This window comes from Sander vitreus, unplaced genomic scaffold (genome assembly GCF_031162955.1).
Source record: "Sander vitreus isolate 19-12246 unplaced genomic scaffold, sanVit1 ctg416_0, whole genome shotgun sequence".
In the NCBI taxonomy this organism is placed as follows: Eukaryota; Metazoa; Chordata; class Actinopteri; order Perciformes; family Percidae; genus Sander; species Sander vitreus.
The window spans coordinates 40753-58288 of NW_027595538.1; the positions used below are offsets into that span (position 1 = coordinate 40753).

The window sequence follows — 17536 nt, forward strand, 5'->3', positions numbered from 1 at the left end:
TGTTGCAGGTTACGTGATATTTGGACATTAGATTTGGTGTCTGCTGCGTGCTCCGCCGTCCGTCAATACCCCCCAGGTCCGGATTTGTTGTGGCACGGCTGCGGCCATGACTGACAGGTGTAGTCACGAGGACCCAAATTATCTCGCGAATTAACGTAGAATAGAACCACAAAACCAACACCAGTTAGTTTCCATCCAGAGGAGTAGAGGGGAAACAGCTCTGAGCTGCGTTTTCAAGGTGTAGTGCATGGAAATATGATCCGCCGTGAGCACGGTGTATTTTATTTTGAAAATTAACCTGATGTTTTATTTTGTTTCTGTGCTCGACTTCCTGTCCCGCACTATCTGCCGTGTGCTGAATTGCTGCGGAAAAAATAGAAGCTCTGCGTATCTGCTCCGGAGGGCTGCGGACCACCGGAGCTGGGACGGAGTAGGGACGCAGACGTCCTGCAGTCAGTGGAAATACACACACTGACTTTAATGGAAACCTAATGACTCTGTCGACTTCCCCGAGACGTTCCGCAGCTGTTCCACATCCAGAGGAAATTGCCGGTTAGACTCTACATGGACCGTGGCCCCAACCCCCCCACCCCGCGGTGATAACCATTCCTTTATGCAGTGTGTCAGCTATAGGGTAACAGACCTGAGTGTTTGATTACTTTATAGTACTTTATGATATTTTAATATCTTGTTTAGTTATTTTTTAGACATGGGATTTGAGTTGCTATTTAGTATTTTATTTAGGTGTTTCTACTAACCAACTAACCAAACCCTAACCAAACAAGAGAGAGGGGTCACGATGGTAAACACTGGGTCCACTGCTTTTAAAACAACCAGAGCAAGTTATTTTCAGACCAAAACAGAATTTTGTGATTTTCGGTGTGGCTCTGTAATATCAGGGCCAGACTCTGGTTGTAATTAACATGTTATAATCACATTGGAGATTTGGATGCTTTGGAGTCTTTTAATAATATTGTCCATTCTGTTGTTGATGAATATTAGATTTATTACTTGGTAAATTATCTGGGATTTGCATTAGAAAGCTTCTCTCTCTCTCTCTCTCTCTCAAAGTCATTTGGCTCACTAGCTCCGCAGCCAATAGATTCTAGGATTGTTCAGCAGCAGACACTGGGCACCGATACCAAGTTCTGAATCAGAATGAAAGACTGCACAGAAATGCTGGAGGTTGGATCAGTAAGTCTTCTCCACCGTATGTTCACAGGTTGTTTAGTTTGTGTGATGTTATTGAAACTGTCGGTTCTGCATTCTCAGCTAATAAGTGTTGACTATCTTAACAGTGCACCGTATCACATGCTGTTGAATGGCCGAGGTTTTATCAACAGTTTTATTGTTTAGGTTCAGTGCTTGATCAATATACTTTCTTTCTGCCATGTTTGTTTTATGTTCAGTTATTAGACGAGTCGACAGGTAAAGTGCAAATTGTAGCAGAGAAGTTTGTATGTTGTTTATCTGACAGCTGCACATGCGCAGTGTAGACAGCTGGTTGGAAGAAAGAGCATGAAGGTGAACAGTTAGCAGGAACACTCTGAGTCCAGCAGAGGGCCACGTGGACCGTGGAGAGGTTCATATCTGTTCACTGTGGAGGGGAAAGCACTGCAATGTTTCTGCCCAAAAGACTCTAGTTAGTTATGATTTTCTCTTTGTTGGGAAAATGATTAAAGTGCTAATATTATGCTTTTGGACTTTTTCCCTTTCCTTTATTGTGTTATATATCTTTTTTGTGCATGTTATAGGTTTACAAAGTGAAAAAGCCGAAAGTCCATCCCAAAAAGACTTACCATCTCCAACAGAAATATAAGATAAGATAATACTTTATTGTCTGTTACACAAGGGTTACAGAAAATTGTCTTCGACAAGGCTCCAGTCACAAAGAGACATTCATACGGACAAATGAAAACAAGACATGGGGGTGTTGAGGTATCAGCTGACTGTTCATTTGGTGCTGTTTAATATATGGACATATAAAAACAAGACATAGGGGTATTAAGGTATCAGCTGACTGTGGTGTTCAGTATGGCTATGGCAGAGCGGATGAAGGATTTCTTGTAGATGTTTTTTCGGGCCAGTGGTACCCTAAAATGTCTGCCTGATGGTAATAGCTGGAAGGAGTGATGGACGGGGTGAGAGCGGTCCTCTGTGATCAGGTTGGCTTTCCTGATCACTGAGCGGCTGTACAGTTCAGATAGGGGGGGATGGGGGGAGCCAGTTATTTTGGCAGTGATCCATGAAATAACTGGCCTTTCAAAATAAAAGTCTGCCTGCCTCTATGGGAATTTAACATAGGAATGTACTGACTTATGCCCCCTGTATTTTAAGGAAGAACATTTATTTATTTACGATACATTATTCATTCACAAAGAAAATTGGTGGCCTTAAAGATTGTATTTTTCCTCTTTTTTTTTAATTAAGGCATTAAGATTAATGTCCTAAAGATGATTTTTTTATTCCTTTTTTTTGTCAACTTTAGCATGGGTGTCCTAATTTGTTCGCATGACTGTAGTGGTATTTAAAGTGAGAACTGATTCAATGAGGGAGCGGTAAACCAAAGTAAACACGTCCGAGTTTTCTGAGCAGGTGGAGACGTTGCTTTTTTGTATGTTGCGTCTGTGTGTTGTGAAAAGGACAGGGAAGTGTCTATTTCTGTGCCCAGGTACCGGAATACCTGCACTTGTTCCACTGGCTGACCCTGGATGCTAATTGGCTGGAACAGAGGCGATGCCTTGTCTCTGCCCCCACAGCATAGCGCCTTCGGTTTTGTAATGTTGAGCTCCAAGGAGTGCTCAACAAAAGTTTGGGACAGATTGTTTACAACCTGCTGGTAGCGAGTTAGGGCATCAATGTTAGACATGTGTGCAACCAAAGCAATGTCATCAGCATATTTAAAAAGTGCCATACCTTCACTGTTACACAAGATGTTGTTGGTGTACAAAGAGAAGAGGATTGGGGATAAAACACAACCTTGGGGGAGTCCAGTATTTAAAATAAGCTTGGTTGATTTAACCCCATTAAAAGATCTGGGAAACTTTTAGTCCACAGGTTCAGTGACCTGAAGATCAGAGAGATGATGTAAAAGTTTATCAGTGCACACCATGTTAAAAGCTGAGGAAAAGTTCATGAATGAAATCCCAGTGTGTGGATGTGCTGAGTCCAGGTGTTTAGTGACAATGTCTAAATGTGTGAGGCTTGCATCCTCCACACCACATCCTGCTAACTGGGATGGCTCCAGCTTGTCTGACACCATGCCTGATAGGAGGTTACAGACCACCATGTTAGTGCCACTGGTCTGTAACCCTTTAGGTCCTTAGCAGGTGCCTTTTTAGGTATTGGAATGATGGTGGATTCCCTCCACTGGTCAGGGACACAGCCAGAGTCCAGGAGGTGTTGGAACAGCCTGGTGAGAATGCCACTTAGCTGAGTGGAGCATTCTTTCAGCACCCTGCCTCTAAGCCTGTCAGGGCCAGAGGCCTTGTGTGGGTTGACTCTGCGCAGTTTGGAGGTCACCAGCTGCTCGTCAATAAAGAGGGGTTGAAGGTTGGAGCTGGGGGGGAAAACACTGTTCACCAACTGCTCCAAACAGCTCTATGGACCTTTTTCACAGCAGACATTTTGACTTGTCATAGTAGGAAAAGAACAGGTGATATTGATAACCTTAACGATGGCTCAATCCCATCAAGTGTCCCAGTAAGCTATTTCAGTGAGTCAGCATGCACAATACCAGGGCCTCTCCTGTTTGTGGACTTTAGCTCTGCCTTCAAAACACTCCTCCCTGCTCTGCTACAGGACAAGCTGACCCAGCTGCACGTGGATTACAGTCAGATTACTGTCTGACAGGAAGCAGCGCCTGAACCTGGGGAAACACCTGGACTCATCTCTGGCGGGGATGAGTCCGCCTACAGGTGGAAGATTGACCACCTGGTGACCTGGTACAGTCAGAACAACTTGGAGCAAAACGTAGTCCGTGCTTTGTCCTTTTGTACTTGTATCTTTTTATAGGAATAGTTCATTATATTATCACATTTGTTAGGTTATCCTCGTATTCTCTTTCTGAGAGTGACAAGAAGAAGTGGTTAGCTTAGCTTAGCATAAAGACTGGCTCAGTTTGAGGTTGAGAAATAAAGACCAGCTGTACCTCTGGTCCTGTTTGATTTGATCACTATTTGTCCGTAACTGACATCTTCTGCTTCTCTCACACCTGAGTAGGCTGCAGCTGGATCTCTCTCTGGAAAATAAAATACACATTACATTACATTACTGCAGGTATACCACTGCTGACGTGTTGCTACTGCAATACATGTAATATAAAGAAGAATATCAATGCTGTATGATTATTGTTAATGTAGAATTATAGTTTTGTTATGGACATGGCTGCATGTTTTTACACCTGGTCTGAACAAAGAGAGCAAATATAACTGGAGGGCATTTTTCTGACACAGGATACTGGACGACCACAAAGCTGCACAAAGGTTGTACTTTTTACCACACGGTACACATAAACACCTCACTGCCAGATAGAGCAGAGGCTGTAGTGAGAAACCTCACCAGCGTCAGCTCAGTTCACTGGAATCAACAGGAGGAAGTTGCTGCTGTGGTTTCAGAGGCAGAGTGGAAAACACTATCTTGTATGCAATTATTAGTTTTATTAAAGGTCAGTATGAAACGCAAAAAATATAGTGTCTTTTTCCACTGAGTCCGTCTCTTCTTTTTATATCCAACCTCAAATCTTAACTTTGAGACAGGATATACATTCCTATTCTTTGTTTTTGTTTTTAAAGTCTGTTTTCTAAAGCATTATTTTGGTGTTAAATTATGTTTCTGCTTGTCAATAACTCATGTTCAGACTCCAAACAACATTGAATGTATCTGGAAGTGTTGAGTGTTAATTAAAACCTGATATATCTTCTTCCTCTGTGCCATTGAGCTTTATTGTAGTTAAAACACATCACTGACTGGTTACCTGCACAAAATGTTCAAATGGCCGCCCTTATTCTGAAAAAGAGAACATTCTGACTAAGCTGTATACATCGCTAATGAAAATGAATATTTCACTAATATTCCTGTGATGTTGTATCCTCGCCTCATTGAATTCTCGCGAAATGGGGGCGGTGTGAACACCCCATAAGACCCCAATTAAATGATATTATCAGTGTGTATCTCTCTCTCACTTGGCGGTCCTTGAACCCCCTCTACACAAGATGATTAAAAAAGAGCCCCCACATCATGTCCTCTGGACTGCCGAAGCAGAGGAGGCATTCACAGCCCTTCAGAAGGCCTTATGCACTGTGTGGGTGTACTGGCCAGCAACTAGCTTCAACTAGCTTGTAACTACCTTTACACACAGAGGTGCAAAGCTACTTTATCCTCTTGTTGTGAATAATATCACATTCCATTCTGTGAGAAGTTTGAAGAAAGTCATTATCATCCATTGTATTTGTATCCTAGAGTTTTCCTATCTGTGTGAACAGACCTTGAGACAATCCTTCCGCCCATTCTGACTCTCTTATCTTACTACATGCTACTAAATGAATGTAGCGATTGTTAGAGAATATGTATATCCATCTGATGGCTTGTATGTTTTGAAAAATTAAAAGCAGTCTGAGTGTAACAGTGGATATAATAATAATTATAATTTATACTTTATTAATCCCACGAGGGGAAATTACAATGTGTCTGTACATATGTATGGTGCGGAAGAACAGAATCCTGTATATCTGCTTATAAAAACATTGTCTGTTATCATGTAGCTGAAAAACAGAACCTGATCATTTCTGTGATGTTTAAACTTTAAAAAAATTACAGACTGACTCTTCACTGACTACAGAATCACACCTCAGACGCTCGGCTCTGTAGCTGTTTGTGATTGGTGTAAAGTTTCCAACCGCTGGCTGATGGTGCAGCTGTTTATAGTCTGCGGTGTGTTTGTTCTCTGTTCTCTGCTGAAGAGAAGTATGGATCTGTTAGCCACAACCAGAACAAATGTTCCATCTGTCAGAGATGTGAAACCCACAGAACCACACGAGGAAAAAAAACAGTGACACCAGAGTTTATTGATCCTGCACAGAAGCAATATCATAAATACAATATAAATATCAATAAATAGTTATTATCATTAGACTCTGTTCAGTAGATATTTGTTGTTGTGATCCGTACAACCATACAAAAAAATATAAGTGGTTTGTCTCTTTGCTGCTGCATTAATCCATTTAGCTTTAATAAGAAATCAAACCGAAAAATGTGGCGAGGTGTGAGGGTCTCTGGGGACCAGTGATTGGCCGGCTGGGCTCCACTGGTTGGACTGGTGTTCAGGTCTACCTCAGTGAGGAGTAGAGGACTTCTGGCTCTGCCGGAGGCTCTGAACACAAACAGTTCAAACATTATGAGAAACTATCATAGACAAACTCCATCAGCAGACAAACAGCGTTTCTCAACAGTAAGACCACGTCCACAAGTACCAAAACAATCTTTTTTCACCAAAAATGGAGAGAAGAAGAGGCAAAAAGACAGTAGAAGAAGAAACCAAACACAAGCTAGCTAGCTATATGCTACAGTGCTGTGTCATTGTGGACAGAGTGATAAAGAAAGACATGGCTCTGGTTGTGGGCATTAGGACACATGCATGTTTATGTAGGGGTTGTTGTTATGAGACGTCGTCGCGGGGTAAGAGGTGGAAGGCTAGAGGTCAAGGAGTGTGGTGATGACATCATCGATACGCAAGTATGTGGATTCGCCGTCCAAATGAAGCCGCGAGGGTGCCGTTTTTGAATTTTTTCACCCTGGGACCAGGTTTAAAAAAATTCCGTTTTCAGGCAATGCATTTACAGGATTCGTTTGGACAATCGGCCCAAACAACGCAAAACATGCATTACACCAAAAAGTGTTTCCGTTTGGATGGCTCCTAAGTTGTTCATACATTTTGATAAGGGTGGTAGTTTTTTTGAAAAACAATCTAATTATGTTTCTTCCATGTTTCTGTTTAGCAGCATTTAATGAACACCATTTCCCATAAGCCCACAGACCATCGCAGGTTAAATGTCATAGTCCATGAACAAGTCGAGGAAATATGCATACATTTGAAAAAAACATCAGTGAAGTTTTATCTCAAAGGTAACTCGTACAATTAATGTAGTTAAGTTGTAAAACGTAGGATAGTAAAAGTAAAGTGTACAATATTTTTCTCAAAAATGTAGAAGAGAAGTAAAAATACTTAAAACTGTACTGAATTAAAATGAAATGAGGTAGATCAACTGCTTCCTGCTTTTATTTTGGCGGTTAGTTCAGACATGTATTTAGAGCCCTAAGGGATCGTCCACGATACGGTACCGTACGAAACAGCACCTCTGATTAATATTTAGATAATTTGATAACGATTTAATTTAGCCACTTGCCGATTTTTCCTACTAAAAGCTAAAGAGTTAGCCATCACGGGGGTGTCTTTGTTGTCTTTGTAGCCTTTACAGAAGGTTTTCTATCCAGCCTGGAAGTTGTGCCTCTTTTCGGAGTTGTTCAGCAATAAATCCAAACGCTTACATCCTAGATTTATCCACTTGATGTCCATAATTTATCAATTTTCCGTCATTTTTGCCACTAGCTCGATACTAGCTGCCATTTTGAATATCCCATGATGCTTTGCGAGATTTTGTTGACGTCTTTCAAGCAATGGGAAGGCAGGTCCGTCATACAAAGAGTATATGGAGTGGAAAGATGGATCACTCCAGCGAATCTGAGCCAGAACAAAGGCTATAGAGTGGCAAGATAGGTCACTCCAGTCTATTACCGTTCTACAGAGAAGAATGTTTTGAGATTTGGGATACATTTGGGCCTTTTCTGAAGAAATGTAAATAGTTTGTCCTTTTACATGAGTTATAATGTTCATTATGTTTATTTTTGCACTGCATGACTCCAAATATATAGGAGAACTGTTTTAGAACATTGCTGTGTGTGATTTCAATAAAACCCTTCACCATACTCATCACATACCCTTCACCATACCCCCACATCATCACATACCCTTTCACCATACCCCCATCATCACATACCCTTCACCATACTCTCTCTCATACCCTTCACCATACCTAGAGATTGGCATGGGATACTTTCCATAAAATCATCTCTCAATGCAAATCAAACCAGCTATTAGACTAACTGAAATACAACCATGCCAGTCTCTAGGTATGGTGAAGGGTATGTGATGATGGGGGGGTATGGTGAAGGGTATGTGATGATGGGGGGATATGGTGAAGGGTATGTGATGATGGGGGGATATGGTGAAGGGTATGTGATGATGGGGGATATGGTGAAGGGTATGTGATGATGTGGGGGTATGATGAAGGGGATGTGATGATGTGGGAGTATGGTGAAAGATATGTGATGATGGGGGGATATGGTGAAGGGTATTTGATGATGTGGGGGTATGGTGAAGGGTATGTGATGATGTGGGGGTATGGTGAAGGGTATGTGATGAAGGGGGGACCAAAGGAACTTTATCAGGATCATAGTATCCTGGATCCATGAAATAACTGGCCTTTCAAAATAAAAGTCTGCCTGCCTCTATGGGAATTTAACATAGGAGTGTACTGACTTATGCCCCCTGTATTTTAAGGAAGAACATTTATTTATTTACGATACATTATTCATTCACAAAGAAAATTGGTGGCCTTAAAGATTGTATTTTTCCTCATTTTTTTAAATTAAGGCATTAAGATTAATGTCCTAAAGATGATTTTTTTATTCCTTTTTTTTGTCAACTTTAGCATGGGTGTCCTAATTTGTTCGCATGACTGTACTTGTTTTTAAAGGCCGATACCGATAGGATTATTAGTAGTTAATGTAACTGATAACTGGTAAAAATGAAATTTTCAAAACTATTTTCAAACGCTTTAAGCAATTATTTAATAAATGAGAAACTTTCAACATAATCCCCAATAACAGAGTCAGATAGTGTTGTTGTGGGAGGGACATTAAGTCAGACTCAGTGGTGAGTGAACCCGAAGCAGAGGGACAGACACAGAGTTGTAGCCAAGCCAAAGTAGAACACTTATCAACAGGTTTTTGAATATGAGCCAACCTTATCTAGAAGCTGGTTAAAGGAAAGAAAGAGGGATGCTTTGTTCACACGCTCCAACAAGTCCTCCACCACTTTAACATTATGTTTTTTAACGTCTGCATGTAAACAGGAATATTAGTGGAATATTCATTTTCATTCATTTGTCAACAGCTTATTCGGAATATTTTTTTTTCTGTGAAACTGAATACTCTGTGCATGTAAACATAGTCAGAGTTGCTTTGGGTGACATCAGCATGAACATACACACATACACTTCTGTTATGTTTCTAGTGATGGAGACATAGAAGAGCAGCTGTACCTCTCTTCCTGTTTGATTTCTTGTCTTTGATCGCTATTTGTCCATAAGAGACGTCTTCTGTTTTCACTCCGGAGTAGATTGCAGCAGGATCGCTCTCTGGAAAAGAAATATAATTATTAATATCAGGACTGTACAGTATATTTACTACTTATGCCAAAAAGCATAATATGAGCTCTTTAAATGTATTACTGATTGTAGTAGGAATTTAAATAATCAGCATACTTTTTGTGTTATATATCTTTTTTGTGCATGTTATAGGTTTACAAAGTGAAAAAGCCCGAAGTTGTTAAATAAAGTCATTTTAGTAGGAGGTTGTGTGTTGGCTGTTAGTGGAATATTTATATATTAACAATGTAAACAGCTTAGTCGGAAAACAATATATTTTTCAGAAGGGCAAAAAAAAACTTAATATTGTGCATGTAAAGATGGTCCCTGTTGCACTGGATGACATGTTTCTTCATCACCATGAACACACATTGTAGTTCATTCACAAATACTCACTAGAGCACCAGGGGTCTCATTTATAAAACTGTGCGTAGGATCCTTACTATAAGTGTACGTATGCCCAAAAGCCCAAAATGGTGTACGCCAAAAAAAAGTCAGATTTATAAAACCGTGTGTACGCACACCTGTAAGCAATGTTCCCTTTATAAATCAGAGATTACCTACAAGTTTGCGTACGTGAATCAGCCTCTTATCTCGCCCTGTACACGCCCATTTTTAACCATAAATAGTCAATGCAAAGCACCTTGTGAATGCTGATCAGTATATGAATGACACTGTTAGTTGTTACACCGAATCATGATGACTGGCGGAGAAAAAGCAAAAAACTTCTCAGACATTCAGGAATTGCTGCAAATTGAATTATATTATATATTATAATTCGGCCTGTTCTTGCACAGTGTAGGGAAACCTGATCTATAACTACATTTATTAATAATACGTCCAAAACGGCAGGCATTATGGCAATCGGGGACAGCTTCGATATACCAGACGTATATAATAAGATTTAACAGAACTATATATTTATCCAAACAAGCCTTAGTGATGAAGTTGAAGATTATATATATATATATTTTATTTTATTTATTTATTTATTTTTAAAACAGCAGTCTGCCATTTCCCTCTGGAAACAGCCAGTTGCCCACACAGTGGCGAGGACCTATATTTGGACCGGGATGGCACAGTTCCGGCCCATTGCCCTCTTTTTCTCCCGATTCTTCCATTAGCGTAGTCCTCCTGCAGGGCCAGCATTACATTACATGTCATTTTTTTACATGACGCTTTTATCCAAAGCGACTTACAATTAAGTGCTTTCAACTCTGAAGGTTCAAACTCCAGACAACAAGTAGTAAGTGCAAGTACATTAGCTTTAAATAAGCAAAGCTACAAAGAGACATATGAAAGTGCAGGTTTTTTTTGTTTATCCGAGGTGTAGTCGGAAGAGATGTGTTTTTAGCCTTCGGGGGAAGATAGGTAGGTAGGTTTTCGGCAATCCTGATGTCGATAGGGAGCTCGTTCCACCATTTGGAAGCCAGGACAGCGAACAGTCAGGATTTCGTTGAGTGATTAGTTCTCCCCCGCTGTGAGGGGGCAGCAAGCAGTTTGGCTGATGCAGAGCGAAGTGGGCGGTTTAGGGTATATGGTTTGACCATGTCCTGGATGTTGTCAATTGTTATAGTCAGGTCTTGGGTAGGAGAGCCCTTCCCTGGAAGGAAAAGGTGCTCAGTCTTGTCAAGGTTCAGTTTCAGATGGTGTGTGGACATCCAAGAAGAAATGTCAGTTAGACAGGCCGAGATATGTGCTGCTACTTGAGTTTCAGACTCCGGAAAGGAGAGAATTAGTTGGGTGTCATCTGCGTAGCTGTGATAAGAAAGCCGTGCGACTGAATGACAGACCCGAGAGAGTTGGTGTACAGAGAAAAGAGGAGGGGACCCAGGACTGATCCCTGAGGAACCCCAGTTTTGAGTGGGCAAGGTTCTGAGGTAGATCTTCTCCAAGTTACCCGGTAGGTTCAGTCTGTCAGGTAAGACTTGAGCAAAGAGAGTGTAGAGCCTGAGACACCCAGATTTTGGAGTGTCGAAATGAGGATCTGGTGGTTAACTGTGTCAAAAGCAGCAGAAAGGTCCGGAAGGATGACAACGGAAGAGAGTGAGGTTTTTCTAGCGGTGTGAAGTTGCTCAGTGACAGCAAGGAGCGCAGTTTCTGTTGAGTGGCCAGCCTTGAAGCCAGACTGGTGGGGATCAAGAAGGTTGTTCTGGTGGAGGTAGGTAGAGAGTTGATTATAAATGGCACGCTCAAGAGTTTTGAATAGAAATGGAAGAAGGGAGATGGGTCTATAGTTATTTACCTCAGAGGAGTCGAGTGTTGTTTTTTTGAGTAGCGGGGTCACTCTTGCCTCTTTGAGGGCATCGGGGAAACAGCGAGTTGACAAGGATATGTTATTGAGATGGGTGAGGAAAGGAAGATGGTCAGGAGCAATAGACTGGAGAAGGTGAGAAGGGATAGGATCAAGGGGGCAGGTGGTTGGGCGGGCAGAGGTAACCAAAGTAAGAATTTGATTTGGAGATAGAGGGGTGAAAGAGGAAAGAGTACTGGATGTGATGGATGGTAAGGTGATTTCAGGAGGTGTGGTGGAGAATGAAGAGCCTATGTCATCTAACTTTTTTACAAAGTAGTTGCCAAAGTGGGTTGGGAGGAGGGAGGAGGGAGGAGGAGGACTGGGGGAAATCTAGAAAGTTAGAGAAGATAGAAAAAAGCTTTTTGGGGTTCGAGAAAGAGGATTCAATTTTGGTTTGATAAAAGGCGTTTTTTGCTGCAGAAATAGAGGCAGCGACGGAGGAAAGAAGAGACTAATAGGTAAGCAGATCATCTGGGTGTTTAGATTTCCGCCATTTCCTTTCCGCTGCCCGTATCGTTGATCTTTCAGCACGCACTGAGTCAGATAACCATGGAGCTGGGGAGGACTTGAAAGCCTTCCGTGAAGTAAGAGGGCAGAGAGTCAAGAGAGGAGGCTAGAGTAGAGAGGAGAGTGTCTGTGGCAGGTTTGATTAAGAAAGAGTCAGATGGAGGGAGGGTTGATAAAGTACATTCCGCCAGAGAAAAAGGAGAATGAATATTACGGTGGACAGGTATGGTGTCTCTTGAGATATGGTTGTGAGCTTGGGAGAGTAGGAGAGAGTAAGAGATGAAGAAATGGTCTGAGGTATGGAGTGGAGTAATAGTGAGGTTGGATGTAGAGCAATTTCTGGTGAATATGAGATCTAGGTGGTTGCCAGCTTTGTGAGTGGGTGGTGAAGGAGAGAGTGAGAGGGCAAAAGAAGAGAGAAGGTGTAAAAAGGCAGCTGACTTCTCTGTCTGGAAGTTGAAGTCGCCCAGAAGTACCAGTGGAGGGCCAGTTTCAGGGATGTTTGAAAGAAGGACATCCAGCTCCTCCAAAAACTCTCCCAGAGGACCTGGTGGGCGGTAGATAACAATGATGACTAGTTGTACTGGATGCGTTATGGTAACAGCATGAAGTTCAAAAGAGAGTGGAGTGAACTGTGGCAGTGGGTAGAGAGAAAATCTCCACTTGGGGTTAATGAGGAGGCCTGTCCCTCCACCTCTCCCAGTGGGTCTGGGCGAGTGGGTGAAAGAGTGGGCGGAAGAGAGAGCAGCATGGGTGGATGTGTCGGTTGGTATAATCCAGGTCTCAGTGAGGGCAAGGAAGTCAAGAGATTTTAGGCTGGCAAAGCCAGAGATGAACTCAGTCTTGTGAGTGGCAGACTGGCAGTTCAACAGGCCACCTGCAACAAGGTGTTGAGTGTGTGTGGAACAGGTGGGATAGGTAAGAGAGGTGGGGTTGCGGAAATGTTGCAAGCTAATGCGTGGTTCATAGTATCTCGTAGAGGAAACACGGACAGGAATGGAGAAGCAGCACATTTCCAGATAAAGACACCGAGCAGTGTAAGTGAGATATGAGATATCAAGCCCACTTAACGTCCTACTTAGCCTCCTTTGTCTTTGTCCTCCGAGTCTTCGTCCGATGAGACTGCTGCTTCACGCAAATGCCAATATTAAATACAAAGAGGTGATTGGTGTTGGCTACAGGTGGGGAGGCCACACCCTGGCTAATCAGTCAAAGCACCTGATAGTCGTTAACCTCCACTCCCCAACTTCACACTAAATTAGTAAAGTAGAAGAAGCAGCAAAAACCCAAATAAAGTAAGTACTTAACTTAATAGCTAGCTGTCCAGTAGTGAGTTCCCTCAGCAGTCAAATGCAGCATTACGCACGGGTTCACCGCAGTATTTATATGTTTACAACAATTTGTGATTGTTAACACCTTGCCAAAATCACATCATTAACTAGTAGTATATCCCCCACCCCGAGATACAATCTGAAGACCAAAGAAAGTGTAATAGGCAAACTTCATGCAGGTTTTTATCATGAACAGTATTAAAGTCCGGACTGATAAAGAGAACATTAAGGGTAACGATTGCGCAAGAGCGAGAGAACGGCTTAATGATATATGCACAGTATTAAAGACATATATTTAGTTATTTAGGCTACACTGTATTCTGCCGTTATCTAATGCTAGGGTATTTAAATGTTATCATGTATTCCATGCAGTCGGGCCATCCCCTCCTCCTTCCCTCCGGAGCGGAAAATGTGATGGTGAGACAGCGCTGATTAAACATTAAGAACAAATTATTATTTAAGATTTGAGTTGGAGGTGTTTATAGAACAACTATCACTCAGTACAAGTGCAAATACCACTGCTGGATTTAATCTTCATGATAACGTGGATAATATGGTGTGAAAAAATGTGCGTGAGGCATCAATACCTGAAAATATTAAAGGTAATCGTTATTCCCTTTTACTTTCTGCAGTCTGACTTCAGTTCACCATGTCACCATTTGCGTCGCCAATTCCTATTTTGTCTCCAAAATGTGCGGACGCATGGGTCAGAGTTTGCGTGGAGGACCGCGCATTCTCCCGTCAACTTTTTTTTTTATAAATCACAATCTTTGTGTGGGAAGTGGTGTACGCACATTTTCAGCCCCGTTTTGTGTGTACGCCACGTTTATAAATGTGACCCCTGATGAGGATTAATCCCCTAAGAAAATAGTCCTTAAAAAATAAAGTCATTATTTCCTTATGTTTGTTTGATAGAAAGTGAGCAGCTGAACTGTTCTGTGTTCTCCTCTAATGGATGTTTCTAGTGATGAAGACATAGAAGAGCAGCCGTACCTTTCTTCCTGTTTGATTTCTTGTCTTTGATCACTATTTGTCCGTAAGAGACGTCTTCTGTTCTCACTCCAGAGTAGATTGCAGCAGGATCGCTCTCTGGAAAAGAAATGACTTGATTATTTAACTTTTACTACTATCAATAATACTATTTTCCATAGTATTGGAAAATGACATAATAGTTAATACATGGGGTTCCACCATCCATTCCGACATACCTCCACTCCGACATTGATGTCTAATTGTCGGAGTGGCGGCACTTCCATTGTTTTCAAACGCCCTACCACTCCGACAATTTTTGTTTCCATTAGGGTTAGGGTTAGGTGTTCGGGTTAGGGAATAGCAGCATGTCGGAATAGACGCATGTCGGAGTGGCGGCATGTCGGACTGGCAGCATGTAACCGATATATGTCGTTGACATCATACTGTTATTGATGTGTCTGTGTTTGTTACTGTGCTGCTGCTCTTGGGAGCTCTCCGCAGCGCTGTTCATTGGAAAAGGCAGCCACCGGTATACTGTAACGTTAGTTTTAGTAAAATGTCCCCAATTTCACCAATATGAAGGATATTACTCCAGATATTCCTGCTCCTACGTCATCTCCTTTAGTTATTTATTAGTCTTGCATCGCCAGAGTTACACAGCGTTGTTTTTGCTACGGAGAAAACTGGCAAACTCAACTCAGCCGCTGTGAAATGGCTTCATTTCCTATAAATTCTTTACAACAAAAGACCCCTCCCCCCGTTATTTTTTTTATTTAAATGCTTTTATTATGAAATGGCAAAATCTGAAAATGTCAGGTCTTCATCAGCAGTAACATAACACACGACTCCTGCAAGCGAACGTTTGTCGGCACACAGACAGACTGTAGGCAGCACTTTCTTAAAGTATCTAATGTATGATTTAGTTGATGAGTAGGAGACTAACAACTGACATTAATCAACACATGCTCACACACAACCAGCCTGTATGCAAAAAGAAACAGGGCCGTACACAGACATTTTGGGGGGCGGGGGCTTAAGTGAAATTAAGAGCAAATGATTAATAAATAATTATATATGTATCTAACCCTAACCCTTTTTTAAACAAAATGGTAAATATATTAACACAACTCAAAGCTCCTTACCAATGTCTTTTAATTCCCTCTACACTCCCAACTGTTTAATACTCAACACATTACTACATAATAACCCGTTCACACAGGGACCATGGGCTTTAGTATTCACTAGGTTAATCACACACACCTAGAGCTGTCTAGTAGTGACCAGGGGTCTCTTTTATAAACGTGGCGTACGCACAAAACAGGGCTTAAATGTACGTACGCCACTTCCCAAGCAAAGGTTGTGATTTATAAAAAACAAACTTGACGGTCCTCCACGCAAACTTTGACCCATGTGTATGCATATTTTGGAGACAATGGGAATGGGCGATGCAGACGGTGAGGTGGTGAACTGAAGTCAGAATGCAGAAAGTAAATGTGGGAAGAACAATTACTCGTAATATTTTTGAGAATTTCTTCACTCCATATCATCGCATTATCATGAAGATCTAATCCAGCAGTGTTATTTGCGCTTCTACTGAGTTATAATTGTTCCATAAACACCTTGTAAAATCCAACTCAAATCTTAAATGAAAATCCATTCTTAATATTTAATCGTCTCAGCGTCACAGAGTCCGCTACGGCGCACAGGAGCAGGAGATGGCCAGACTGCATGGAATACAGGATAGCATCAAATACCCTAGCATTAGATAACTGCAGAACACAATGTAAATAACAAAATATCTGTTTTTAATACTGTGAATATATCATCAAATGTCAAAGTCTAGAAATACAGCCGTTAAAGGAACACGCCAACTTATTGGGACTTTAGCTTATTCACCGTATCCCCCAGAGTTAGATAAGTCCATACATACCCTTCTCATCTCTGTGCGTGTTGTAACTCTGTCCGACGGGACCCACCAGTAGCTTAGCCTAGCACGGATCCTGAAGGTAATTGGTTCCAACTAGCCTACTGCTCCGAATAAGTGACAAAATAACGCTAACATGTTCCTATTTACATGTTGTGATTTGTATAGTCACAGCATGTACAAATAACAAGATGCGTAAAGCTGCATAATGGCACTGCTGGCCCTGCAGGAGGACTACGCCAATGGAAGAAACAGGAGAAAAAGAGACTTCAGGGACCATGATATGCTGACTTAGATTCCCTAAAGCTGAGCTCTTGGATCTATGTACTGAATGGGTCCAGTAGAGAGGGCAACGCGCCAGAACCGTGCCATCCCGGTCCAAATACAGGTCCTCGCCACTCTGGGGGGAAACCGGCTGTTTCCAGAGGGAAATGGCAGACTGCTAAGTGTTTTTTTTAAATAATTATTATATATAATCTTCAACTTTATCACTAAGGCTTGTTTGGATATAATATATATTATTATATGTTAAATCTTATCATATAGTTCTGGTATAACGAAGCTATCCCCGAGTGCCGAAATGCCTGCCGTTTTCGATGGTATTATTATTAATATAGGTAGTCTATATATCAGGTTTCCCTACACTGTGCAAGAACAGGCCATTCAGTGTCATTCATATACTGATCAGCATTCATGAGGTGCTTTGCATTGACTATTTATGGTTAAAAATGGGTGTGTACAGGGCGGGATAAGAGGCTGATTCATGTACGCACACTTGTGGTTAATCTGTGATTTATAAAGGGAGCATTGCTTACAGATGTGCATACACACTGTTTTATAAATCAGAATTGTTTGGGGCTTACGCCATTTTTGGCTTTTGGGCGTACATACACTTTTAGTAAGGATCCCACGCACTGTTTTATAAATGAGACCCCAGATCACTCAATCAGATTTTAAAGGTCAGAATGAGGTCTAGAGACTCACAGACCCTCAGAGTTGGGAGACATTACACTTTAATGTA

The 17536-nt window shown here is 41.6% G+C and overlaps 1 protein-coding gene and 1 long non-coding RNA gene across 3 annotated transcripts; one reads left to right on the forward strand and one right to left on the reverse strand.

Moving 5' to 3' along the window:
- On the forward strand, positions 1-4921 carry LOC144514029 (uncharacterized). Its single transcript, XR_013501242.1, has 2 exons — positions 1-634; positions 1072-4921. It is a non-coding gene; the product is annotated as an uncharacterized LOC144514029 (long non-coding RNA).
- Positions 1817-15275, reverse strand: LOC144514028 (uncharacterized). 2 transcript variants are annotated; one of them, XM_078245217.1, is made up of 4 exons: positions 15036-15275; positions 14613-14708; positions 9381-9476; positions 1817-4240 (listed from the first exon to the last, which is right to left on the reverse strand). In XM_078245217.1, exons 1-4 carry the CDS (start codon positions 15100-15102, stop codon positions 4116-4118), a joined length of 384 nt encoding a protein of 127 aa, XP_078101343.1. In that variant the 5' UTR covers positions 15103-15275; the 3' UTR covers positions 1817-4115. The 2 variants fall into 2 exon arrangements, with proteins under 2 accessions (XP_078101343.1, XP_078101344.1); XM_078245218.1 differs by lacking the exon at positions 1817-4240 and adding an exon at positions 6046-6370 and having other exon boundaries at positions 15036-15265.
- Between the last annotated feature and the right edge of the window lie 2261 nt (positions 15276-17536).